The 27487-nt window shown below is 47.2% G+C and overlaps 1 protein-coding gene across 1 annotated transcript in view; it reads left to right on the top strand.

Moving 5' to 3' along the window:
* Positions 1–27487, top strand: part of LOC141075952 (E3 ubiquitin-protein ligase DTX4-like) — a 108307-nt gene that overhangs the window by 69901 nt on the left and 10919 nt on the right. The window contains exon 6 of the mRNA XM_073563147.1: positions 6931–7032. Coding sequence (XP_073419248.1) covers positions 6931–7032 — 102 coding nt within the window. The remainder of the gene's footprint in view (positions 1–6930; positions 7033–27487) is intronic.

Here is a 27487-nt window from a genome sequence, read left to right as displayed (position 1 = left end):
TCTGAAATGTGGAGGGACATAAATGTTTGAGGGATCAAAACATTTATGTTGGTGGTGTGGGGGGGAGGTCCTCGAAGTTGGTGGTGCTGGTAAATAGCGGTTCAGGGGGGGGGGATCTCAAGAGGTCCTGGACTCCCCCCTTGGTGGATTCAAGTGGACGGGTAATTGAATTATCCCGCGGAAGGGATTAAAGTGGACCCGTGCTTATTGGTAATGGAAACTGGCCAGGTGGGTTGATATGTGTCTCTGAGCTGGTGCTTAACGGCTAGAGGCAAGACTCGACCTGTGGACCAAGTTGGGAATATCAAATCTGAGTTTTATGGTTTGGGGCTTCGAGGACCACCCCTTCTGGGACGTTGTATTTAAAATGTTATGTTATATGTTTAATAAAAGGCTGCTTTGGCCAATTTATCCAAATACCTCTGGAGTGTTTATTGGGGTATGAATCGATGGGGTTGGATGGCCAATAAGAGTTTTAAATTACTAGTTACGGAAGCTCACATGAATCACGAATACCCATTTGTCAAGAGAGGCCGTACTGGGCCACAGGCCTTAAAAGGGAGGCCGACATGACAGGGTTGAGTGGGAATATAGTGAGCTGGAGTTAGGGATTAGGATGGTACTACAGAGTTAATGTATTTGGATAAGGTGGGGGCTAGTGCTGGGATGAGGGGGAGGCGGGGTCAGAGCTGGAGTACGAGTTATCATTCTAAAGACAGTGACCATCTTAGTGGGGCAACCATTTTAGGTTCCCCCACATAGTGACAAGAAGCTCCCACCCACCCTCCCTTAATTAGATTTTTGGTTAGGTAATCGCTTTGGGGTTAATCTTGTGTTAATAGGTTTCCTTTTCTTGTATGGATATGGGCGGTATTTAGGGGTTATAATTTGCTTGTAAGTCTGTATAATTACTTGTCACGGCAGTGTGGCATGGGGGGGAGGTCCTCGAAGTTGGTGGTGCTGGTAAATAGCGGTTCGGGGGGGATCTCAAGAGGTCCTGGACTCCCCCCTGGGTGGATTCAAGTGGACGGGTAATTGAATTATCCCGCGGAAGGGATTAAAGTGGACCCGTGCTTAATGGTAATGGAAACTGGCCAGGTGGGTTGATATGTGTCTCTGAGCTGGTGCTTAACGGCTAGAGGCAAGACTCGACCTGTGGACCAAGTTGGGAATATCAAATCTGAGTTTTATGGTTTGGGGCTTCGAGGACCACCCCTTCTGGGACGTTGTGTTTAAAATGTTATGTTATATGTTTAATAAAAGGCTGCTGTGGCCAATTTATCCAAATACCTCTGGAGTGTTTATTGGGGTATGAATCGATGGGGTTGGATGGCCAATAAGAGTTTTAAATTACTAGGTACGGAAGCTCACATGAATCACGAATACCCATTTGTCAAGATGTCACCCATTGACTAACATTGGTCAGAGTGCAATCTGATTTTAAATCGGATTGCAAATGTCCGATTTTATTGCCAGTTAGTATGAGCCCATAGACTTGTATTAGCGACTGATTCCGACTGATGGCCACACGTTACATCCGTCGTTCGCCGGATCCGTCGGAAATTGTTCGTCCGGCGGCCAGAGACGACGGATAAAATAACATTTTTTACCTCTGTCGAAAGGTCGGACAGCGACGGATGCATCGCTCTCCGATTTTTGCTAGAATGGAAGTCTATGAGCGCAGGATCCATCGCTGTCCAACAAATGACGGAATCCGGTGACGGATTCCGTTTTTTTTAACTGCGCATGCTCCGACACTGGGTGTGTGTGGGCTATGTGTGTGTGTGGGGGGGGGGTCTGTGGGTCTGTGCAGGGGTCTGCGGGGCTGTGCAGGGGGCTGTGCGGGGGACTGTGCGGGGGTATGCGGTGCTGTGTGGGGGTCTGTGCGGGGGTATTTGGGGGTCTGTGTAGTGGTATGCGGGGCTGTGCAAGGGTCTGTGCGGGTCTGTGCATGGCTGTGTGGGGGTCTGCAGGGCTTTGTGCGGGGCTGTGTGTGCGTGTGTGTGTGTTTGTGTATGCAGGCATCGTCCGATGGGACTACAAGTCCCATCAGGCTATGCCTGCTACAGTGACAGTGATTGACATATTAGCCAATGATGAGACAGTAGTAGTCCCATCATCCGGCTAATGTGTTGAATGTAAAAAAAAGAAACACACACATAAAGTATATAGTTCATACTCTCCATCTACACCTAATCCCCGAAGCCCTCGATCACCGGTAGAAAAAATTAATAAACCAACAATATACTCCCTGTGTCTGGCGTAATCCAATTAATACGATTGTCCCACGACGATCTCCCGTGGAGAGCTGTCACATCAGCTGACGCGACCGCTCTCCAGGGGCTCCGGTGATACAATGACGGAGATAATCCTCCGCATTGTATCACTCCGCCGCCGGTAGGTCACCTGAGTTCACCTGTCACTTTGTGGCACTACAGCGTGAGAATATTCTCACGCTGTAGTGCCGTAAAGGGAGCGGCTTATCTTCGATGACACACTGCTGGAGGGTTTTCTCCGGTCAGTGTGTCATCAGAGGCCTATAGAGAGGTCACATCTGCTGATGTGACCACTCTATAGGGGAGATCGTCGTGGGACAATCATTATTAATGAGATTACATTGAACAGGGAGTATGTTGTTGGTTTGTTTTTTTATTTTTTTTGCAGGTGATCGATGGCTTCGACTGGGTAGGCGTAAAAGAAGAATTTTGAAAAAATGTGTCGTGTTTTATTTCATTAAAATACTTTATTCTTATGTGTGTGTATTTTTTTTATTCTTAACCCTTTATTAATATAAAATTAATAATGGATAGGCGTCTTATTGACGCCTCTTCATCATTAACAGGGCTTAATGTCACCTTACAATAGCAAGGTGACATTAACCCCTTATTACCCCATATGCCACAGCTACACGGCAGTGGGAAGAAAGGGGCTAAGTGCCAGACATGGTGCTTCTAAGAGATGCGTCATTTCTGGGGCGGCAGCGGGCTGGTATTTGTAGCCAGGGGGGCCAATATCCATGGCCTCTTCCTAGACTATGAATATTAGCCCGCAGCTGTCTGCGTAGCCTTTCTGGTTATAAAATTTAGGGGGACCCCATGACATTTTTTTTTGGGGGGGTTCCCCTATTTTAAAAGCCAGTAAAGGCTATGCAGACAGCTGCGGGCTGATATTTATAGCCTAGGAAGGGACCATGGGTATTACCCCCTTTCCAGGCTACAAATATTGGCCCCCGGCTGTCGGCTTTCCCCCTCTGGCACAGAAAATTGCTTGGGAGCCCACGCCATTTATTTATTTATATCTAAGGATATATCTATAGATGTATCTATGGATATATCTATAGATATATCTATGGATGTATCTATGGATATATCTATGGATCTATGGCTATATCTCTATGGATGTATCTATGGATATATCTATGGATCTATGGCTATATCTCTATAGATATATCTATGGATATATCTATGGATATATTCATTGATATATCAATAGATATAGCCATAATATAGTCATAGATATATCCATAGATATATCTCTGTGGCTATATCTATAGACATATTTATCGATATATCTATGGATATATCTATACATATATCTATATATTCTATCTATCTGTCTATCTATATATCTGTCTGTCTATCTGTCTGTGGGTGTTTTTAAAAATGGATCTGGGAAAAAACGGATGTGATGGATCCGTCTTTTCGACGGATCCGCTAGGCGGATCCATCGAAAAAACCCGCATCCGTCGCATCAGTTTTTCACAATCTGCGACGGATCCGTCGAGCCGATGGATTGTGACTGACGTCAAAAAACTGAAGTGTGAAAATAGCCTTAAGGCAACTATAAGACCACGTGCACACCTTGAATATTTGATGAGTTTTTACCTCAGTATTTGTAAGGCCTCTTTCACACTTCAGTTTTTTACAATCAGTCACAATCCGCCAGGTTTTGAAAAAAACGGATCCTCAATTTTCTTTTGAGGATCCGTTTTTTTTCCCCATTGACTTCCATTAATGGCGGATTGTGACGGATTGCCGTCCGTTGCATCCGTTTTTTTTGAGGATCCGCCAAAAGTTGCTGTCCGTCACCATCCTCAAAGATTTCAAAACGGAGCTTGCAACGTTTTTTTCTCTGGCGGATCCTCCATTTAATTCTTTCTGGGTGCCGGACAACAAAAAAAATCTCTCTCTCTCTCCCCCTCTCTCCCTCTCTCTCTCTCTCTCCCCCTTTTCCAGGCTGCGATTCCTTTAAAATTCTTAATTTGTCGGATCCATCCGTCTCTCTCTCTCTCTCTCTCTCGCTGCGATTCCTTTAGAATTCTTCATTTGTCGGATCCGTCAAAAAAACGGACAGGTGGCATCCGTTCTCATCAGTACAAAAACGGATCCGCCATCCGTCCTTTTGGCGGATTTTGACTGATGCAAAAAACTGAAGTGTGAATGAGGCCTAAGGCTATGTGCACACGTTGCGGATTCCGCTGCGTTTTTTTCCGCGCTGAAACGCAGGTAAAGTGACCTGCGGTTTTCCTGCGTTTTGGTCTGCAGTTTTGCCCTGCGGTTTCACACCTCTACTATGGTAGAGGTATGAAACCGCTGCGGAAACCGCACAAACAATTGACATGCTGCGGTTTGTAAACCGCAGCAAAACCGCGCGGAAAAAAACACACCGTCAGCACAGCGTTTTTGAAACCCCATAGGGTTTCATTGTACTGTACTTGGTCAGCGGAACTGCTGCGTTTCCGCAGGGGCAAAACCGCTGCGGAAACGCAGCAGAAACCAAACCGTGTGCACACAGCCTAAGCCCAAATCAGGAGTGGAAAAAGTACACTCACTGGCCACTTTATTAGGTACACCTGTCCAACTGTGTGTTAAGACTTAATTTCTAATCAGCCAATCACATGGCGGCAACTCAGTGCATTTAGGCATGTAGACATGGTCAAGACAATCTCCTGCAGTTCAAACCGAGCATCAGTATGGGGAAGAAAGGTGATTTGAGTGCCTTTGAACGTGGCATGATTGTTGGTGCCAGAAGGGCTGGTCTGAGTATTTCAGAAACTGCTGATCTACTGGGATTTTCACGCACAACCATCTCTAGGGTTTACAGAGAATGGTCCGAAAAAGAAAAAAAGTCCAGTGAGCGGCAGTTCTGTGGCCGGAAATGCCTTGTTGATGCCAGAGGTCAGAGGAGAATGGGCATACTGGTTCGAGCTGATAGAAAGGCAACAGTGACTCAAATTGCCACCCGTTACAACCAAGGTAGGCAGAAGAGCATCTCTGAACGCACAGTGCGTCGAACTTTGAGGCAGATGGGCTACAGCAGCAGAAGACCACACTGGGTACCACTCCTCTCAGCTAAGAACAGGCATCTGATGGCTACTTTCAGCAGGATAATGCGCCATGTCATAAAGCTCGAATCATCTCAGATTGGTTTCTTGAACATGACAATGAGTTCACTGTACTCAAATGGCCTCCTCAGTCACCAGATCTCAATCCAATAGAGCATCTTTGGGATGTGGTGGAACGGGAGATTCGCATCAGGGATGTGCAGCCGACAAATCTGCGCCAACTGTGTGATGCCATCATGTCAATATGGTCCAAAATCTCTGAGGAATGCTTCCAGCACCTTGTTGAATCTCTGCCACGAAGAATTGAGGCAGTTCTGAAGGCAAAAGGGGGTCCAACCCGTTACTAGCATGGTGTACCTAATAAAGTGGCCAGTGAGTGTATAATAGAAACACATCACCACTTCTGTATTTATCACCCACTCCTGATATAGGCTTACAGATACCGAGGTAAAAAAAACTCAGCAAATACTGACTGCGGCCTAAGGGTAAAATCTACACATAAAACCCGGCATATCTGATACAGAAATTTACATTCTACGGATTTTAAACACGCACTGCAAGTCAGGTTACGCTGAGCTATAAAAAAAAATCACAATGGGCATGAGATTTCTATTTGTGGGAACGGTAGACGTTACGTTTTTCATGCAGTGAAAATGCGCAGTGTCAAAAACTCACCAAAAACTCCCACAGCCTCTGTGAAGCATGCATAGCTGACATTATACAGCCAGTGTCTGGTGCATGCGGCATGCATCAGCTGCCAGGTCTACTTTAATATGTGTAGGTACTAGCAAACAACTACTCCCAGGAAAAAAAGATATACTGATTTCTATTTATTTTATTTAAATATTGGCACTAGAGCTGTCTCACTTCATTTGTAGACTCTCTCATTTGTATAGACAATGATCACATACTCAATAGAAAAAATTGTAAAATTCTAAATATATTACAGACAGTTATTACAATATTATTAATAATTAATATGAAAAGCTGTGAATAACACAATAGTGTCTCTACTGCCCATATACACAGTGTAAGGCTGCCATAATTCTCCTGTGATAATCGAATCGCACTTCACGGACTGGCCGGCACCTCTCCTGACCTGAGCATGACAGCATAATGGATTACTATGCAGCTGTCAAGTTCAGGTCAGGAGAGGTGCCGGTCAGGGGAAGTTTTACGATGCGATTCTCGCAGGAGAATTATGGCAGTGTAACTCCAGCCTAAGATTTATTATTGGTTCTGATTTCTCTATTCAGCCATCTATAGTTTTGTAAATTGCATTTATGAGATCCCACAAGGGTGAATACATAGTAATGGTAAGGCTGGGGTCACACTTGCGAGTGCAATGCGAGAAACTTGCACATCAATACCCGGCACTGCCGCCGGCGGTTCGGACAGGAGCGTTCAGCTGCATAGAAAGACATGCAGCCGCACACTCTGGTCCCAAGTGCCGGCGGCAGTGCCGGGTATTGATGCGAGAGACTCGCATTGCACTCGCAAGTGTGACCCCAGTCTAAGGTGTATTATGTGCAGATGAATACTACGCATTATTAGCTACTTTGCTCGTTTTTGGTTTCTTGCTCTAGGACTGTGCTTACTGTAGAATGACTCTGACGGAAGGAGAGGTTGGAAGATTATATCGATGTTCTCATTCTTACCATGTCCGCTGCTTGGGACCCCTGTACAAGGTATGGGATAGCTGCTACTGTTCAATAAAAATGCAAGATGCATACAGATTAGATATTAGAAAAAACTTTTTGACAGTGAGGGTGATCAATGAGTGGAACAGGCTGCCACGAGAGGTGATGAGTTCAGAGACTGGACAGACATCTGTCTGAGATGATTTAGTGAATCCTGCTTTGAGCAGGGGGTTGTACACAATGACCCTGGAGGTCCTTTCCAACTCCACCATTCTATGATTCCATGTCATGTTTTAGCTATTATTCACAGGACAAAAGCATTGCTCCTTCATTTATTTGTCAGCCACTAAGCCCTAGCCTAGAGGTTGACTTATGTGTTAGTATTGTATCACATATTTTTTATGAATGATTTTTAATTCTATAAACAAATACGGTATTGTTAAGAGTCTGAAATTATCTATAGTAAAATAATTTTTTTTTTATTGATCATTCACTGGGGGCTGCCATTTGTTTTCCTGATGTGTCAGAGCAAATATGGCAGACACCGGCCATAAGAGACTGCTGTCTGTCTCGGACCCTTTCTCTGATGCTGTGGTCTCAATAGCTGTTAATTGTGCACGAAATCCCTGTCATGCGCAGTTCACAGCTGTCAGGGAAGGCAGGCGCAATTTTATTGTGAAGCGAAAAAAGATGAAATTTGCAGCACTCACCGATACAGCTGAAAAACTGTGCGTCTTTATTTCACGTAAATTCCATCAAATGTCTGGACATGCAGGACGTTAGAGGAATGCTAGGGGAGGGAGGTGCCGGACAACGGCCATTTCACGATTACTCGCTTCTACGGGTCCAGGAAAAAAACGCACCGTGAGCACAGCGGTTTTGAAACACCATAGGGTTTCATTGTACTGTACTTTGTCAGCGGAACTGCTGCGTTTCCACAGGGGCAAAACCGCTGCGGAAACGCAGCAGAATCCGCACCGTGTGCACACAGCCTAAGGCTGTCCTGAACCCATTGGCACCCAATGATCAAGCCATAGGAGCGCTGATGGGCACATAGAATGACTTGCCCCCAATCTCTCAAAGCAGCATTTAACAGGTTAACAACCACGAGCGGCTGTTGGAGGCAGATCCTGGTTGTAACACACAGCCATTACCTGCTGATATGGGGTGAGCTCACCCTGTGAGCCGGCTCCATACACCAACTACTGACTTGCTCAATACATGTATGGCGGATATCGGTAAGGCGTCTATGGATGTCTTTCATGTCTATGGAAAAATTCTTCAATGTATATATACTTTAGGGCTCATACCCATTTGCGAGAAAAAAAGGTCCGATTTCCGGGCCGAAAAAACGGACGATTGTCATGCGAGTGTAATGCGATTTTTCCAACGGTACATCTATATGACATGCGCAAGACATGCGTATGCAATCCGTATGCAATGCGATTCTCATGTTAAATCCCATGTTAAAATAGCATTGTTAAAAAAACCTGTGCACATCGTTTCAAAACAAAATATCTTCAAAACATACATACACACATATATATATATATATATATATATATATATATATATATATAGTTGTGGCCAAAAGTATTAACACCCCTGCAATTCTGTCAGATAATACTCAGTTTCTTCCTGAAAATGATTGCAAACACAAATTCTTTGGTATTATTATCTTCATTTAATTTGTCTTAAATGAAAAAACACAAAAAGAATTGTCCTAAAGCCAAATTGGATATAATTTCACACCAAACATAAAAAAGAGGGTGGACAAAAGTATTGGCACTGTTCGAAAAATCATGTGATGCTTTTCTAATTTGTGTAATTAACAGCACCTGTAACTTACCTGTGGCACCTAACAGGTGTTGGCAATAACTAAGTCACACTTGCAGCCAGTTGACATGGATTAAAGTTGACTCAACCTCTGTCTTGTTTCCTTGTGTGTACCACATTGAGCATGGAGAAAAGAAAGAAGACCAAAGAACTGTCTGAAGACTTGAGAAACCAACTTGTGAGGAAGCATGAGCAATCTCAAGGCTACAAGTCCATCTCCAAAGACCAGAATATTCCTGTGTCTACCGTGCGCAGTGTCATCAAGAAGTTTAAAGCCCATGGCACTGTGGCTAACCTCCCTAGATGTGGACGGAAAAGAAAAATTGACAAGAGATTTCAACGCAAGATTGTGCGGATGTTGGATAAAGAACCTCGACCATCATCCAAACAAGTTCAAGCTGCCCTGCAGTCCGAGGGTACAACAGTGTCAACCCATACTATCCGTCGGCGTCTGAATGAAAAGGGACTGTATGGTAGGAGACCCAGGAAGGCCCCACTTATTACCCCGAGACATAAAAAAGCCAGGCTGGAGTTTGCCAAAACTTACCTGAAAAAGCCTAAAACGTTTTGGAAGAATGTTCTCTGGTCAGATGAGACAAAAGTAAAGCTTTTAGGGCAAAGGCATCAACATAGAGTTTACAGGAGAAAAAAAGAGGCATTCAAAGAAAAGAACATGGTCCCTACAGTCAAACATGGCGGAGGTTCCCTGATGTTTTGGGGTTGCTTTGCTGCCTCTGGCACTGGACTGTTTGACCGTGTGCATGGCATTATGAAGTCTGAAGACTACCAACAAATTTTGCAGCATAATGTAGGCCCAGTGTGAGAAAGATGGGTCTCCCTCAGAGGTCATGGGTCTTCCAGCAGGACAATGACCCAAAACACACTAGAAAATGGTTTGAGAGAAAGCACTGGAGACTTCTAAGGTGGCCAGCATTGAGTCCAGTCCTGAATCCCATAGAACACCTGTGGAGAGATCTAAAAATGGCAGTTTGGAGAAGGCACCCTTCAAATATCAGGGACCTGGAGCAGTTTGCCAAAGAAGAATGGTCTAAAATTCCAGCAGAGCATTGTAAGAAACTCATTGATGGTTACCGGAAGCGGTTGGTCGCAGTTATTTTAGGCAAAGGTTGTGCAACCAAGTATTAGGCTGAGGGTGCCAATACTTTTGTCTTGCCCATTTTTGGAATTTTGTGTGAAATGATCAATGTTTTGCTTTTTGCTTCATTCTCTTTTGCGTTTTTTCATTTAAGACAAATTAAATGAAGATAATAATACCAAAGAATTTGTGTTTGCAATCATTTTCAGGAATTGCAGAATTGCAGGGGTGTCAATACTTTTGGCCACAACTGTATATATATATATATTTCTATTATTTCTAAATTTTTTCAGTGATTCCTTTGTATCCCCGTTCATACTGCACCCACACACACAAATGATACATGTGAGAATCATGTGGGAATAGTGGATGAGGGCAGGTATATCTCGCCCAGATTCCTTTCCTATGTGGCCTAGTCTGGTCAGTATCGCACCTGCTTACTAATGGATAAAGGGAGGTGGATATAAAAGGATGCCAGGTGGTTGTGTGAGTGTCTCAGCCTGGGAACACAGAGAGCCTGTCTGTGTGAGAGACACACACGTGAGTGGAAGCAGTGCCCACTGCAACTGTGGTTTGGCTGGACGGGAGAAGCCCGCCAGTTGGTAGTTAGGTTGTCCATTGTTTAGTTAGTGCCGGACAGGCAAGGATTTGTTTTATGTTTTATTTCCTTTTGCATTGCTTTCACCGTTAATAAACCTGACCCAGGGTCAGATATACACGAATCCCAGCTCTGCGTCTGAGTTTCATGCTGAACGCACGTGACCTTTGACCCCAGCAAAGGCGATCCCGGAGTGTTTTATCACATTGTGGTGGAGAACGCGGGCATCACGTTGCAAGCATGAGCATGGAGGACGTGGTGAAAGCGCTGGTACAGTCCACCGCCGTCCAGCAAGAAGCTAATCGGGTGATGATGGCCCAGCTGAAGGAGTTGGTGGACATGACACTACCGATCGTTCGCTTCTCCAGCAGGTGGCGCAGCGCTTGGCAAGCTTACCTGAGCTTAACCTGGAAGCCGAGTCGAGAGTGATTCATGTGAGTCGGTACTGGCAGAAAATGACGCCTGATGATGACGTCGAGGCATACCTGACCACGTTTGAACGGACGGCGGTGCGAGAAAAATGGCCGAAGGCACGATGGGCCGGCCTGATTGCCCCGTTTCTTTCCGGTGAGGCCCAAAAGGCGTATTATGACCTGGAACCTGAAGCTGCGCAGGACTTTGACAAATTGAAAGCCGAGATCTTGGCCCGGCTGGGAGTGACGACCGCTGTCCGTGCACAGAGAGTGCATCAATGGACTTATCAGCCGGATAAACCACCGCGGTCACAGATGTTCGACCTGATCCACGTGACGAAGAAGTGGCTACAACCCGAGGTGTTGACAGCGCCAGAGATAATCCAGAGAGTCGTCCTGGACAAGTACCTGAGAGCTCTACCGCCAGCCCTGAGGAAGTGGGTAAGCCATGGAAATCCTACGACGGCAGACCAACTGGTGGATCTGGTTGAACGTTACTCCGTGGCGGAAGGACTCCGAGACGACGCTACCCCACCTCGTTCTTCATCATCTTCACGTGGAACCGGTAAGACTGTTCCAGGGAGTAGGGGAGATGGAAAAATCCCTAAGACAGTGGGGGAGGAAAACGGGACTGCCCGCACTGCGAGGCCGAGAGTAACGAACTATGGTCTAAGCAAGGGGCCCGTTAGGTGTTTCCGCTGCCAAGAGATGGGACATATTGCTGCGAACTGTCCGGTCACTACTGAACCCATGCAGTGCGACGTCACAGACTCTAAAAACCGCATGTCTATGGTTGCACGGGTAGTGAGTGTGAATGCCGGTCAAAAGGATGTGGAAAAACACCTGTGTGATTTAACTGTTGATGGCAAAAAGGTGGTGGCATTGTTAGACTCGGGAAGTGTGGTGACTCTGGTGAAGGCCAGTCTGGTGTCAGCCCCGACTGGACCATCAGACAAATTTTCTGTAACGTGTGTGCATGGAGACACCTGTTCGTACCTCACCACGGTCATATGCATTACTACTTCCTATGGGTCTGTGCAACATAAAGTGGGACTCGTCCCGGCGTTATTGCATGATGTTATCCTGGGCCGGGATTTTCCCCACTTCTGGCAATTGTGGGAGAATCAGTTGATGCCCTCGGGTAATAGTGTACATGATTCTTCTCCCAGGGCGCGTGTGGGTCCCGAACCCCTGGAAGAGGTCTCCCCGGAAGACTCGGGGGAAGAGTCTGCTGGAAATGACCTACAGTTCCCGTTTTCAGTCATGGCGGGTGATACGGAGGAGACCGGGGAAGAGGAGGAGGCCGACAGCCGTCCACCTCCCCGTTTGCCGGATTTGGAAGTTCAGAAAGATGACTTCCAAAGCGAGCAAATAAAGGATCCTACCCTTTCTCAGGCTAGGACAAATGTAAAAGTGATAAATGGGGTACCCGTTGAACCTGGCTCTAGGCTGGCATATCCTTACATGGTTCTGGAGAATGATTTACTCTATCAGATAGAGAAAAAGGGGGAAGATACGGTACAACTATTAGTCGTGCCAAAACCCTACCGGCGGCAGGTGCTGGACCTGGCCCACGGACATGTGATGGGAGGTCACCTGGGAGTCCAGAAAACCACCGAAAGGATATTACACTGTTTTGTTTGGCCAGGCATGCATCACGATATTCGAGTATATTGTGAGTCTTGTCCTGACTGCCAAGCCTCTGCACCTAAGCCCCGGTTCTGTAGCCCTTTGGTACCCCTACCTATTATTGAAGTCCCGTTTGAGAGGATTGGGATGGATTTAGTTGGGCCCCTTCCACGGTCTGCACGTGGACACCAACATATCCTGGTCATCTTGGATTATGCCACTCGTTACCCGGAGGCCATCCCTTTGCGTAACACGGCCACCAAGACGATTGCCAAGGAACTGGTGCATGTGTTTAGTCGGGTCGGTATACCAAAACAGATACTCACCGACCAGGGGACCCCCTTTATGTCCAGGGTAATGAAGGAGCTCTTCCGATTGTTACAAATCGAACCGTTACGCACATCCGTGTATCACCCTCAAACAGACGGGTTGGTCGAACGGTTCAATAAAACTCTGAAGCAGATGCTGAGAAAGGTGATAGACAAGGATGGGAAGAACTGGGACTATTTACTTCCGTATTTGCTTTTTGCCATCAGGGAAGTACCCCAGTCTTCCACGGGATTCTCGCCTTTCGAGTTATTGTACGCCCGACGTCCTCGCGGACTGTTAGACGTTGCAAAAGAAACCTGGGAGGGTCAGGTCACTCCGTTTAAAACAGTGATAGATCACGTCACACAAATGCAGGACCGTATTACGGCTGTTATGCCTATCGTCAAAGAACACATGATACAGGCTCAAGGAGCCCAAAAAAGAATCTATGATAGGGGCGCCAAGATCCGTACGTTTGCACCCGGAGATAGGGTGTTGATCCTGGTCCCCACGGTGGACAGTAAGTTCCTGGCAAAGTGGCAGGGCCCCTTTGAGATCAAGGAAAGAGTTGGTGAAGTAAACTACAAAGTATACCAGGCAGGTAAACGGAAACCTGAACAGATTTATCATGTAAATCTGATAAAGCCCTGGAAGGATCGGTCTGCCTTGTCAGCGGAGCTGGCCCGTCCTGTCTGCTCGCATACCGTACCGGAGGTACGGGTTGCAGAGACTCTCTCGGAGCGGCAAAAGACTGAGGTCAGGCAGTTTCTACTTCACAACCAAAAGTTTTTCTCAGAAAAACCCGGGCAGACTATGCTAATGAAACATGACATCGTAACGGAACCTGGTGTCACAGTTCACGTAAAGCCCTACCGAATCCCGGAAGCGCGCCGTGAAGCCGTTTCCCGAGAAGTGAAGGCAATGTTAGAGTTAGGAGTCATTGAGGAATCGCACAGTGGGTGGTCCAGCCCGATTGTGCTAATTCCTAAACCGGACGGCACCATCCGGTTCTGCAATGACTTCAGGAAACTGAATGCGGTCTCAAAACTTGATGCCTACCCTATGCCCCGGGTCGATGAGTTAATAGATCGGTTAGGAAAAGCCCGGTATATTACGACCCTAGACCTAACAAAGGGGTATTGGCAGATCCCTCTGGCGGAGGCTGCCAGAGAAAAGACGGCATTTGCTACCCCAAAAGGTCTATTTCAGTATGTGTATATGCCGTTTGGACTGCACGGAGCACCGGCGACCTTCCAGAGACTGATGGATCGAGTCCTGAGGCCACATAGGCAGTACGCTTCGGCCTATTTGGATGACATTGTCATTTACAGCTTGGACTGGGAGACTCATCTCCAGAAAGTACAAGCTGTGATTGATGACCTATGGGAGGCAGGTCTAACCGCGAACCCCAAGAAATGTCACATCGGGCTAGAAGAAGCCCGGTATTTGGGGTATGTAATTGGGAGGGGTGTTGTTAAACCCCAGGTTGATAAGATTCAGGCGGTTCAGGACTGGCCACAACCTGTCAACAAGAAGCAGGTGCAAGCCTTCCTGGGGATCGCCGGCTATTATCGCCGGTTCATACCCAATTTTGCAGCCATCGCTACCCCCCTGACGGATCTTACAAAAGGGAAAGACTCCGTCATGATTAAATGGAGTTTAGCGGCTGAAGAAGCCTTCCATAGCCTAAAACGGGCACTTTTCTCTCAACCAGTACTGGTGACTCCGGACTTCCGCAGCGAGTTTGTGGTGCAAACGGATGCCTCTGATACCGGTATCGGGGCCGTACTCTCACAAGTGAGGGACGGAGTGGAACACCCAGTCCTCTATCTCAGCAGGAAGCTGAATAAACACGAGCAAAGGTATGCAGTCGTAGAAAAAGAGTGCCTCGCCATTAAGTGGGCTCTAGAGGCCCTCAAATATTACCTGGTGGGCCGAAAGTTCAGGCTGATCACTGACCATGCCCCTCACAAGTGGATGCACTTGAACAAGGAACGGAATAGCCGGGTGACCCGGTGGTTCCTTGCCCTGCAGGCCTACACTTTTACTGTGGAGCACCGCCCAGGGGTACAGATGGGGAATGCAGATGCCCTGTCCCGAGTGCACTGTTTGGCGGGTGTCATTTCTCGACCAGAGTGGTCTGAGCAGAGGGGGGGGATATGTGAGAATCATGTGGGAATAGTGGATGAGGGCAGGTATATCTCGCCCAGATTCCTTTCCTATGTGGCCTAGTCTGGTCAGTATCGCACCTGCTTACTAATGGATAATGGGAGGTGGATATAAAAGGATGCCAGGTGGTTGTGTGAGTGTCTCAGCCTGGGAACACAGAGAGCCTGTCTGTGTGAGAGACACACACGTGAGTGGAAGCAGTGCCCACTGCAACTGTGGTTTGGCTGGACGGGAGAAGCCCGCCAGTTGGTAGTTAGGTTGTCCATTGTTTAGTTAGTGCCGGACAGGCAAGGATTTGTTTTATGTTTTATTTCCTTTTGCATTGCTTTCACCGTTAATAAACCTGACCCAGGGTCAGATATACACGAATCCCAGCTCTGCGTCTGAGTTTCATGCTGAACGCACGTGACCTTTGACGCCAGCAAAGGCGATCCCGGAGTGTTTTATCACATACACCATTTGAAAGGTAAACTTGCCCCCTTCAGCAAGAAAATAGCCAAACCACACATCTACGATTTGATCACAAAATACAGTTTAAACATTAATTTTCATAAACCTGCAGTAAGGAAAAATGACCCGCAGGTAGCACCACAGTACCCCAAAGCACACTACCAACACATTTGTAAACATGCACTGCTTTTTCTGAATACTTCACCCCATAACACGCAATGCACGATTTGAAAGGTAAACTTACTTTCTTCAGCAAGAAAACAGCCAAACAAACCACACATGCACGATTTTATCACTAAATACAGTTTAAACATTCATTTTCTTAAACCTACAGAAAGACACAGTGACCTGCATGTGGCACCTCAACCGGAAAACATTTTTTTTGCCTCTACTAATCAAAAAAATGTATTGTATTGCCATTCTACATATATAAATACCTATTATAACCAGACCAAGTCCGTTTATAATCAAGAACCCTCCTCCAATTGAATATTGTAAACAACATCCCTATTAAATAAGCAGGGATATAGATGGCTCAGGTAGTGAAGCTCATCCAGGATGGCACATCAAGGCGAGCTGTGGCAAGAAGGTTTGCCGTGTCTGTCAACGTAGTATCCAGAAGCTGGAGGCGCTACCAGGAGACAGGCTAGTACACTAGGAGACGTGGAGGGGGCCGTAGGAGGGCAACAACCCAGCAGCAAGATATAATGGAACTAGAGCGGGTACAAAGGAGGGCAACAAAATTAATAAAGGGGATGGGGGAACTACAATACCCAGAGAGATTAGCAAAATTAGGATTATTTAGTCTAGAAAAAAGACGACTTATATACTTATACATGGTTATAATAACCATGTATAAGTATATAAGGGGACTATACAAATATCTCTCTGAGGATCTGTTTATACCAAGGAAGGTGACGGTCACTAGGGGGCACTCTCTGCTTCTGGAGGAGAAAAGGTTTTTCCACCAACATAGAAGAGGATTCTTTACAGTTAGGGCAGTGAGAATCTGGAATTCCCTGCCTGAGGAGGTGGTGATGGCGAACTCAGTCGAAGGGTTCAAGAGAGGCCTGGATGTCTTCCTGGAGCGTAACAATATTGTATCTTACGGTTATTGTTAGGTTCCTTAGAAGGACATAGATCTGGGGATTTATTCTGACAGAATTTTATAGGCTGAACTGGATGGACTAATGTCTTTTTTCGGCCTTACTAACTATGTTACTATGTTACCTCTGCCTTTGTGCAAGGAGAAACAGGATGAGCACTGCCAGAGCCCTGCAAAATTACATCCAGTAGGCCACAAATGTGCATGTGTCTGCACAAACGGTTAGAAACCGACTCCATGAGGATGGCACAGTATGAGGGCCCGACTTCCACAGATGGGGATTGTGCTCACAGCCCGACACCGTGCAGGATGCTTGGCATTTGCCACAAAACATCAGGATTGGCAAATTCGCCACTGGCGCCCTGTGCTCTTCACAGATGAAAGCAGCGCAGGTTCACACTGTAACGAATGGAAGCGGAGGCAGAGATGGTGAAGTTCACATTAGTTTTTATTTTTTAAGTGGAACCTCGGGACCACGGTCCGGGGGGCTCCGAAGGGGGCGTGACTAGTGAGCCCCGGGCACCCATAGTAAAGCCCCTCAGGCAGGGCCAGAATGGAATACCCGGAGGACACAGGTGCTACCTCTAGTTAGACCCCGAACACGTGGCAGCTGTCCCAGCGGGACCAAAAGGGAAAACAAAAGTTACAGCAGAGTCCATAATGCGCTGGGTCCTGGATCCGGTTAGTTGGTAAGGAGTCGGTTCCAGTGACCTTCACACAGTCCTTGGACTCGAATGGCTGTAGGCGGAACGGGATGGCTTAAGCCCAGATGGTTGCTGATATAACCAGGTAACACAGGATACTGATATGCTGTGGAAACAGAGAGCATTAGACAATGCACAGAGACTGCAGATGCAGCGCAGACAGGTTAGCATGAGAACCGGATGTAGCAATGATAGATACTCATTGCTCCGGCGCTCTCCCTATGGAGAAGAGGCCAGAAATAGCAGTCAGTGCGCTGCCATTGGTTGATTGCATTTTTTAAATAATGCACGCCGCCCCTTTAAGAAGGCAAGAGAGCGGGCGGGCGGGCCCTAATAGCCTTAGTTACAGATCTCATCACAGGACGGCAGGAGGAGGAGGCAGGAGGGAGGACAGAACGCTGAGCAGCAGCATGAGAGGCTCGAGGTGAGTGCCCACAACAAAGAGCAGCGGCATGCCTGGACACAGCGCCAGGACGGGGGCCAGGTGTAACAGCGGCAGACCTGGGCGCAGTGCCAGGATGGGGACCGGGTGTAACACACAATGAGCACATGTGACAGATGTGACAGAGTCTGGAGATGCCGTGGAGTGTGATCTGCTGCCTGCAACATCATTCATCATGACCGGTTTGGCAGTGGGTCAGTAATGGTGTGGGGTGGCATTTCTTTGGAGGGCCGCACAGCCCTCCATGTGCTCGCCAGACGTAGCCTGACTGCCATTAGGTACCGAGATGAGATCCTCAGAACTTTGTGAGACCATATGCAGGTGTGGTTGGCCCTGGGTTCCTCCTAATGCAGGACAATGACGAAGGCATTGAAGCTATGGACTGTCCCGCCTGTTCCCCAGACCTGAATCCGATTGAGCACATCTGGGACATCATGTCTCGCTCCATCCACCAACGTCATGTTGCACCACAGACTGTTCAGGAGTTGTCGGATGATTTAGTCCAGGTCTGGAAGGAGACCCCTCAGGAGAATATCCGCAACCTCATCAGGAGCATGCCCAGGCATTGTAGGGAGGTCATACAGGCACGTGGAAGCCACACACACTACTGAGCCTCATTATGACTTGTTTTAAGGACATTACATTCTACTTTAATTTTGTGGGTGACTCCAAATCCAGGCCTCCAATGGTTAATAAATTTGATTTCCATTGATGATTTTTGTGTGATTTTGTTGTCAGCACATTCAACTTTGTACAGAACAAAGTATTCAATGAGAATATTTCATTCATTCAGATCTAGGATGTGTTATTTGAGTGTTCCCTTTATTTTTTTGAGCAGTATATATATATATATATATTGTGGTGTAGTGACCACTATGCCAGCTAGGGGGCGCTGTGTGGGTGTCCCAGGACGGGTGTACAGGCACATTCAGTGTGGTAATAGGAGCAGGGTCCTAAATGACCATTATGGGTCTCAAGGTGGGTGGCCTTGGGATGCAGGCTCCAGGGTGTATTGATCAGCAGAGGTACTGCTGATATTTCTGTTACACTGTGTCAGGGAAGCCTGTGTGTGTCCATGTGCAATAGAACCTTTAGTGATGTCATAGCCATGTGATCACCTGTGGGTGTGGTTACAGGGCTATGTAATTGAGGTGTTTGGCACATGTGTGAGAATGGAGAGGGAGTCTGTCAGAGTGTGGATAGACTTCCCTGTGTCCAGGTGGGACACTACAGAGTGGTCTGTGATCTAAGGAAGGAGAAGCCTTCCTGTGTCTGCGGCTGCAAATGGAGCACTGCTCTGGACATTGCCCTGGCCTGGGTACAGAAAGTATATATGGGGAGGACTACACCTCCCAGCATGTGCTGAGACTCTCGGTCCGAGTCTGAAGCCACGGACGTTTATGTTCTTTTTTGCCTAAGCTAGAGGATATTTTGGTGATATGCAGATTTATGGTTTATGGAGCAAATAAACCTCATGAACTTTGGGAAGAACCTGTCTCATGATTGTCTCCCGCTGCACCTGAGCGAGTCACATCCCTACAATTGGCGGAGAACGCGGGCAACAACTCCCAGAAGCGCGTGTGGCAGTGCTGGCGATTCTGAGCCAGGAGAGCAGACGGTCTGACAACCGTGAGTAATACTGACCGAGGTCAGAGAAAGTGACTATTAATATTTGTGGGATACCTCTGAGGAGAAGAGGCGTCCAGGAACCTGTGTGGCTGACACCAATAGGTAACAGACAGGAGTCTGTGTTGCACTGACCAGGGTCAGTGAGAGACTGTGTTCCTGGAGGGGTCAGTGAGCAAGGTCCTGGAGGGTCAGTGTTGGGAGGTTCTGGGAGAGGAATCGGATCCCTGGAACACGTGATATGACATTGGACCTGGTGAGGCGTGTGTTGGGCAGTCTCAGGCGGAGACGGATGTCCTGAAGAGCACCCGCTGAGCCCCTGGACCTGGTGAGGCCGGTGTGTTGGGAGACCCTGGGAGGAGGGTCGGCTCCCTGAATAGCACCCGGTGTGCCCTGTGTGTTGGACGTTCTCAGGTGGAGACGGTACGTCCTGAGTGGCACACGAACAGGACACGTGAGAGACTGTGCATGTGGTTTTTTTTTTTTTTTTCTTTTCCTCTGCAAAACCAGAAGGTGCTTGCTGTGGCTCAGTGGGGTCACGAAGGTCTCGCAGCACAGGGACCTGGTGTTTTCTTGTTGGGATCTCCTCCTTGAGCATTGGTAGCAAACGCTGTCTGTCTACACCATCCTGCTGCAGCTTTATTGCATGTGACTAAGCGGATACAGTAGTTGTGGCTTTACACAACTATTAAGGTTGAGTACCCTGTATTATTGCTTCATAACCCATTATACCTGCACTGGTAAGGCCCTATGGGCGCGCTTTTGTGGTTAGTTTATCTTTGAGGGTGACAAGCGGCTTCCGGTGGATCGGCGCGTCCACGAAGACGGCGCAGCATGAGCTGCAGAGACACCAACAGCTGCTTGTGAGCGACGGCAGAAGCTGAGGCAGTGCCAGAAAGAAGTGGTGTGGTGTCGTGCTTAAAGGGCCAGTACCAGCCTGAAGAAAAAAAAAAAAAAACTGTACTGTGTGAACTGTGGCATAAGAAGTTCTGCAGAACGGACATGGGGAAATCCCAAAAGGGAGTGGTAACCCAAAAAGGGGTGGAGTCCCAAAAGGGGGCGGTGACCCAAAAGGGAGTGGTAACCAAAAAAAGGGATGGAGTCCCAAAAGGGGGCGGTGACTCAAATTGGAGTGGTAACGCAAAAAGGGGTGGAGTCCCAAAAGGGGGCGGTGACCCAAATTGGAGTGGCAACCCAAAGTGGGGGTGTCTGGAGTACCGCAGTCTATGTGCAGGTCTTTTTCAGAATGTGGAATATCCTTTCCGGGGAGTAGTGATGGGCCACAGATGTGTACAGTGATGCTGCACCGGGAAGGAGCCTTTGGTCGGCTGGAATCAGAGAGTCAGGTGACTCTGACAGGAACTCCTCTCGTTTTCTCTCTGACCGAGAAAAACGTCAGGGTTCGCTGTAAACACGGGGTCACGGTGAACTACGCAGTAGACAGAGTAGTGTTTGAGGGGACCAAAGGTGGTGAGTGCCAAGGTAGCCGGATACCACGGGACTTAGGCTATGCCTGGGAGAGGCGCCGGGACTTTCCATTGTTTGCTGACTTTTCGTCGGATGACGGAGACGTTTCGACTGTGGGGCAAGCAGACACTGAGACAGTGACGGCTCCTGACATGGACAGGTCAGAGGTAGAACTGACCAGAGGAAGAAGTATATCTGCCCAACTGACGGACCTGACGTCTCGTGATAAGACAGATGGTGGGCTGGGAGATGAGACGACTGGACTAGGCACATTGGTGCTGGACGGTAACTGGAGGGATCACTTAACTGGTGTGACTGACCCAGTGGTACCCTTTGATGATATAATTAAAGAGGTAGTGGTGAGACACGTGCTGGCCAAAAGAGAACAAGATCGTGAGATACAGCGTATAAAGGAGACTGTAACAGAACATGTTGAAAGGGAAAGAGTCCTAAGGCAAGCAGCTGAGCACAGAGTGGATGAGCTGGAGAAGGAAGTCTCTGAGCTCAGAGGTCACCTGTCAGCATGTAAAACCATGAACAAGACCCTGTTGGAAGATATGGAGGTGCTCAGAGAGGCCCAAGAGAAGCATCAACAGGAGATTCTCAGGAGAGAGGATCAGCGTCGCTACCTGGCAGAGGAGCGAGATAAAGTTCTGCAAGAACTCAGTGGAGTAGTAAAAGGTCTTCTACGGGAGAAGTGGATGGGAGAAAACGTACAGCGGCCGTGCCCGACTGATAGCAAGGCAGAACTGCCAAAGCCCATCTTGGAAAAGGGTCCTGAAGACTGTAAATCTCAGGAAGATGGTGAGCCAAGAGCTACACAAGACAGTCACCCAGTCTTGGCAGATACCTTGAGGGAAGTGTCCGTGGGGAACCCAGAGCCATCTGTCCAGGATGAGAGCAAGTCCATGACCTTCAAGTGCGTGATGGAGGTACCCGAAGACGTGCGAGAAACGTATGCCAGCAAAGGTGTGCATGAGACCTTTAAAAAGGCAGTAAAGGCCTATAGTGTGAGCTGGGCACCAAAAACAGACCAGTTGGTGATACTGGCAGAAATGGAAGACACAGAGAGAAGGGTGGCTGTCCTGAAGGAGATGCACCTACAATGTCTCCGCACGAAACAGATGCTCGTGGAGCGTAATAGGAAAGCCGCTCGACGTCTGGAGCTTGCAAGGGAGGCTCAAAGTCGGCTGGGCTTTGTGGAAGACATAATTCCGGTACCCAGAAATCTGGTGGGGAAAGTCATTGGCAGACTTGGAAAGGTGATGCAGGAGATGGTGAATCGATCCAGTGTGAAGAGAGTGAGGATCCCACCTGCTGGTGAAATCGAAGTCGTTGTTGAAGATGACATGGTTCCTGTCATTGTGGTTGGTTCGGTGGAAAGCATTGGGAAGCTTCGCATGCTCCTGGAATATCGAGTAGCTTACCTGAAAGAGATTGAGCAGCTAAGACAGGATCGACTGCAGATGAATGAGCAGATAGAGAACGTCAGGTGGCGTCCACCTCCAACCCAAGGTGTAAGGACCCGAATGGATCCTCCAAGGAATGAAAGGACAGGTAGTCGAAGGCAAGAACGTCGAGAGTCCGCAAGTGGCCGTTCTAATCTTAGTAACATAGGCACGAGACTCAGTGGTGGACATAGCGACAGAGGGTCAGACTCAGACCAGCCAGTTGGCCCAGCTGGACGTGGGACTCATGACCGTGCGAACTGGGAGAGCCAGCCAGTGAAAGGTCGGGTGATGGAGCGCACTGCAGACAGGTGGAGACTAAAGAGTGTCTGGTCACACTGACAGACGTTGACGGAAAGGCCAAGGCCGAGATACTGACCACTGGGGGCGGGGGAGGCCTAACGTAAATATGATGCAGCATGACTACCGAAACAGACGGAGATGGTCCTCTCGACTTGTAGGGCAAGGTGACATGGGTGCCAGGTCTCAAGATCCCTGGGTGATGTCATGTGTTCAACCCCACAAGTTTGAACAGAGGGGGGAGGTATGTGGTGTAGTAACCACTATGCCAGCTAGGGGGCGCTGTGTGGGTGTCCCAGGACAGGTGTACAGGCACATTCAGTGTGGTAATAGGAGCAGGGTCCTAAATGACCATTATGGGTCTCAAGGTGGGTGGCCTTGGGATGCAGGCCCCAGGGTGTATTGATCAGCAGAGGTACTGCTGATATTTCTGTTACACTGTGTCAGGGAAGCCTGTGTGTGTCTATGTGCAATAGAACTTTTAGTGATGTCATAGCCATGTGATCACCTGTGGGTGTGGTTACAGGGCTATGTAATTGAGGTGTTTGGCACATGTGTGAGAATGGAGAGGGAGTCTGTCAGAGTGTGAACAGACTTCCTTGTGTCCAGGTGGGACACTACAGAGTGGTCTGTGATCTAAGGAAGGAGAAGCCTTCCTGTGTCTGCGGCTGCAGATGGAGCACTGCTCTGGACATTGCCCTGGCCTGGGTACAGAAAGTGTATATGGGGAGGACTACACCTCCCAGCATGTGCTGAGACTCTCGGTCCGAGTCTGAAGCCACGGACGTTTATGTTCTTTTTTGCCTAAGCTAGAGGATATTTTGGTGATTTGCAGATTTATGGTTTATGGAGCAAATAAACCTCATGAACTTTGGGAAGAACCTGTCTCATGATTGTCTCCCGCTGCACCTGAGCGAGTCACATCCCTACAAAATATATATATATATATATATATATATATATATATATATAATGTACAGTACATATAACATATATCTAACAGATTATATATTATCTATACATGTAATATATATTCAAAACAAAATAATATATATAGTGTGTGTGTGTGTGTGTGTGTGTGTGTGTGTGTGTGTGTGTGTGTGTGTATATATATATATATATATATATATATATATACACACACATGTCAGTAACAAATACAATTAGTATAGTGTTGCTGTCTGTAAATTGTAGGGGGACCATTTTGTTCCTTGAAATAATCATTTATTAATTAAGTACAGGGCCATAATTTTGAACAAACACTATACTAATTGTATTTGTCACTAACATGTAAACATGTATGTATGTGTGTGTGTGTGTGTGTGTATGTGTATATATATATATATATATATATACTAGCTGAAGAGCCCGGCGCTGCCCGGGCATAGTAACTAACTGTGGTTAGTTATAGCAAATTATAATTATCCTCCATCCCATAGTCCCGTGCCCATATACCCATCATACATATCCACGATCCCATAGGCCCGTGCCCATATACCCATCATACATATCCTCCTTCCCATAGTCGAGTGCCCATATACCCATCACACATCCTCCATCCCATAGTCCCATGCCCATATACCCATCACACATCCTTCATCCCATAGTCCCATGCCCATATACCCATCATACATATTCGCCATCCCATAGTCGAGTGCCCATATACCCATCACACATCCTCCATCCCATAGTCCCGTGCCCATATACCCATCATACATATCCTCCATCACTGGTGTGAGCTCATCTGTTCATTCACCTTTTGTGTCCGAGGATCTCCCTCTTCTGGTGAAGGAAGGTAGTGAGGCTGATTTGGATGAAAGAAACCAAACACCTGATCTGGTGGATTGTGACTGGGTAACAGGAACTTCAGACTGGATATAAGGCAGCCGACGCCCTTCTGAGTGGCTGGTGATTTCTCTGCTGGATTCTTGGAGACTAGTCTGATTCCTGCTTGCCAAAGATAAGTTTTTGCTCTGCTGTTGAACTTATTAGTTTTGGTTTTGTTTACCTTGATTTTTGGAGTTCAGCCATCCCCGGCTGGGGGTGTGCTGGATTCTTATTCCTTGATCAGTGTTCTCTTTTGCTCTGCCTTCAGAATATTCTGAGTGCTGATATAGGGTTTGAAGTCTAGTGACTTCAGGGTCCTTTTTGCTTATCAGTTGTGTTGGTAATATTTTTAGCAGGGTTTTCTCGGATTGCAGACAGCAGCTTTTCTGTCCTGTCCTTTTTAGTTAGCTTGGGCCCCATCGTTTGCTCAACCTATCTTTCTATCTGTGTTAGTGTTTTCATCTTGCTTCACCATCCATTATATGTTGGGGGCTGCCTATTGCTTTGGGGTCTGCTCTGGGGCAGTCAGTTTTTCCCTTTTCTCTCTTTAGGCTTATTTAGATCTCCGGCTGTGACGAGGTGTCTAGAATCACCGTAGGAACACTCCACGGCTACTGCTAGTTGTGTGATAGGATTAGGGGTCTGCAATCCGCTAGTTTCCAACCTCTCTGATTTTCTGGGCTGAACTTGTGTTTTGTTTTTTTCCTCTTCAGTGACTCAATTATAACACATCCCATAGTCTCATGCCCATATACCCATCATACATATCCGCAATCCCATAGTCCCGTGCCCATATACCCGTCATACATATCCTCCATCCCATAGTCCAGTGCCCATATACCCATCACACATCCTCCATTCCATAGTCAACCATTAAGACATCATAATGAGTGGCGGGGCTTGCAACCTAAGTTGACATCAGCGTCGCCATGGCAACCATTATGACATCATAATGAGGGGCGGGGCTTGACACGCACACACTGTTTCCCCAGTATGTAGATAGGGGCATTATGACATCATGAGGGGCGGGGCTTGACACACACACACTTTTTCCCCAGTATGTAGACAGGGACAAAATTGTTTGGTGAATTGGAAAGTGCGGGGTTAAAATTTCGCCTCACAACATAGCCTAGGATGCTCTCGGGGTCCAGACGTGTGACTGTGCCAAATTTTGTGGCTGTAGCTGCGATGGTGCGGATGCCTATCCCGGACACACACACACACACACACATACACACATACATACAGTGGGGCAAAAAAGTATTTAGTCAGTCAGCAATAGTGCAAGTTCCACCACTTAAAAAGATGAGAGGCGTCTGTAATTTACATCATAGGTAGACCTCAACTATGGGAGACAAACTGATAAAAAAAAATCCAGAAAATCACATTGTCTGTTTTTTTTTTTTTTTCATTTTATTTGCATATTATGGTGGAAAATAAGTATTTGGTCAGAAACAAGCAATCAAGATTTCTGGCTCTCACAGACCTGTAACTTCTTCTTTAAGAGTCTCCTCTTTCCTCCACTCATTACCTGTAGTAAATGGCACCTGTTTAAACTTGTTATCAGTATAAAAAGACACCTGTGCACACCCTCAAACAGTCTGACTCCAAACTCCACTATGGTGAAGACCAAAGAGCTGTCAAAGGACACCAGAAACAAAATTGTAGCCCTGCACCAGGCTGGGAAGACTGAATCTACAATAGCCAACCAGCTTGGAGTGAAGAAATCAACTGTGGGAGCATTAATTAGAAAATGGAAGACATACAAGACCACTGATAATCTCCCTCGATCTGGTGCTCCACGCAAAATCCCACCCCGTGGGGTCAGAATGATCCCAAGAACGGTGAGCAAAAATCCCAGAACCACGCGGGGGGACCTAGTGAATGAACTGCAGAGAGCTGGGACCAATGTAACAAGGCCTACCATAAGAAACACACTACGCCACCATGGACTCAGATCCTGCAGTGCCAGACGTGTCCCACTGCTTAAGCTTGTACATGTCCGGGCCCGTCTGAAGTTTGCTAGAGAGCATTTGGATGATCCAGAGGAGTTTTGGGAGAATGTCCTATGGTCTGATGAAACCAAACTGGAACTGTTTGGTAGAAATACAACTTGTCGTGTTTGGAGGAAAAAGAATACTGAGTTGCATCCATCAAACACCATACCTACTGTAAAGCATGGTGGTGGAAACATCATGCTTTGGGGCTGTTTCTCTGCAAAGGGGCCAGGACGACTGATCCGGGTACATGAAAAATGAATGGGGCCATGTATCGTGAGATTTTGAGTGCAAACCTCCTTCCATCAGCAAGGGCATTGATGATGAAACGTGGCTGAGTCTTTCAACATGACAATGATCCAAAGCACACCGCCAGGGCAACGAAGGAGTGGGGCAAAAAAGTATTTAGTCAGTCAGCAATAGTGCAAGTTCCACCACTTAAAAAGATGAGAGGCGTCTGTAATTTACATCATAGGTAGACCTCAACTATGGGAGACAAACTGAGAAAAAAAAATCCAGAAAATCACATTGTCTGTTTTTTTTTCCTTTTATTTGCATATTATGGTGGAAAATAAGTATTTGGTCAGAAACAAAATTTCATCTCAATACTTTGTGATATATCCTTTGTTGGCAATGACAGAGGTCAAACGTTTTCTGTAAGTCTTCACAAGGTTGCCACACACTGTTGTTGGTATGTTGGCCCATTCCTCCATGCAGATCTCCTCTAGAGCAGTGATGTTTTTGGCTTTTCGCTTGGCAACACGGACTTTCAACTCCCTCCAAAGGTTTTCTATAGGGTTGAGATCTGGAGACTGGCTAGGCCACTCCAGGACCTTGAAATGCTTCTTACGAAGCCACTCCTTCGTTGCCCTTGCGGTGTGCTTTGGATCATTGTCATGTTGAAAGACCCAACCACATTTCATCATCAATGCCCTTGCTGATGGAAGGAGGTTTGCACTCAAAATCTCACGATACATGGCCCCATTCATTCTTTCATGTACCCGGATCAGTCGTCCTGGCCCCTTTGCAGAGAAACAGCCCCAAAGCATGATGTTTCCACCACCATGCTTTACAGTAGGTATGGTGT

The sequence above is a fragment of the Dendrobates tinctorius genome, unplaced genomic scaffold, assembly GCF_039654945.1.
Source record: "Dendrobates tinctorius isolate UK_male_01 unplaced genomic scaffold, ASM3965494v1 ptg000382l, whole genome shotgun sequence".
Lineage (NCBI taxonomy): Eukaryota > Metazoa > Chordata > Amphibia > Anura > Dendrobatidae > Dendrobates > Dendrobates tinctorius.
The sequence above is the reverse complement of the archived record's forward strand: the minus strand, read 5'-3'. Positions and strand labels throughout refer to the sequence as shown.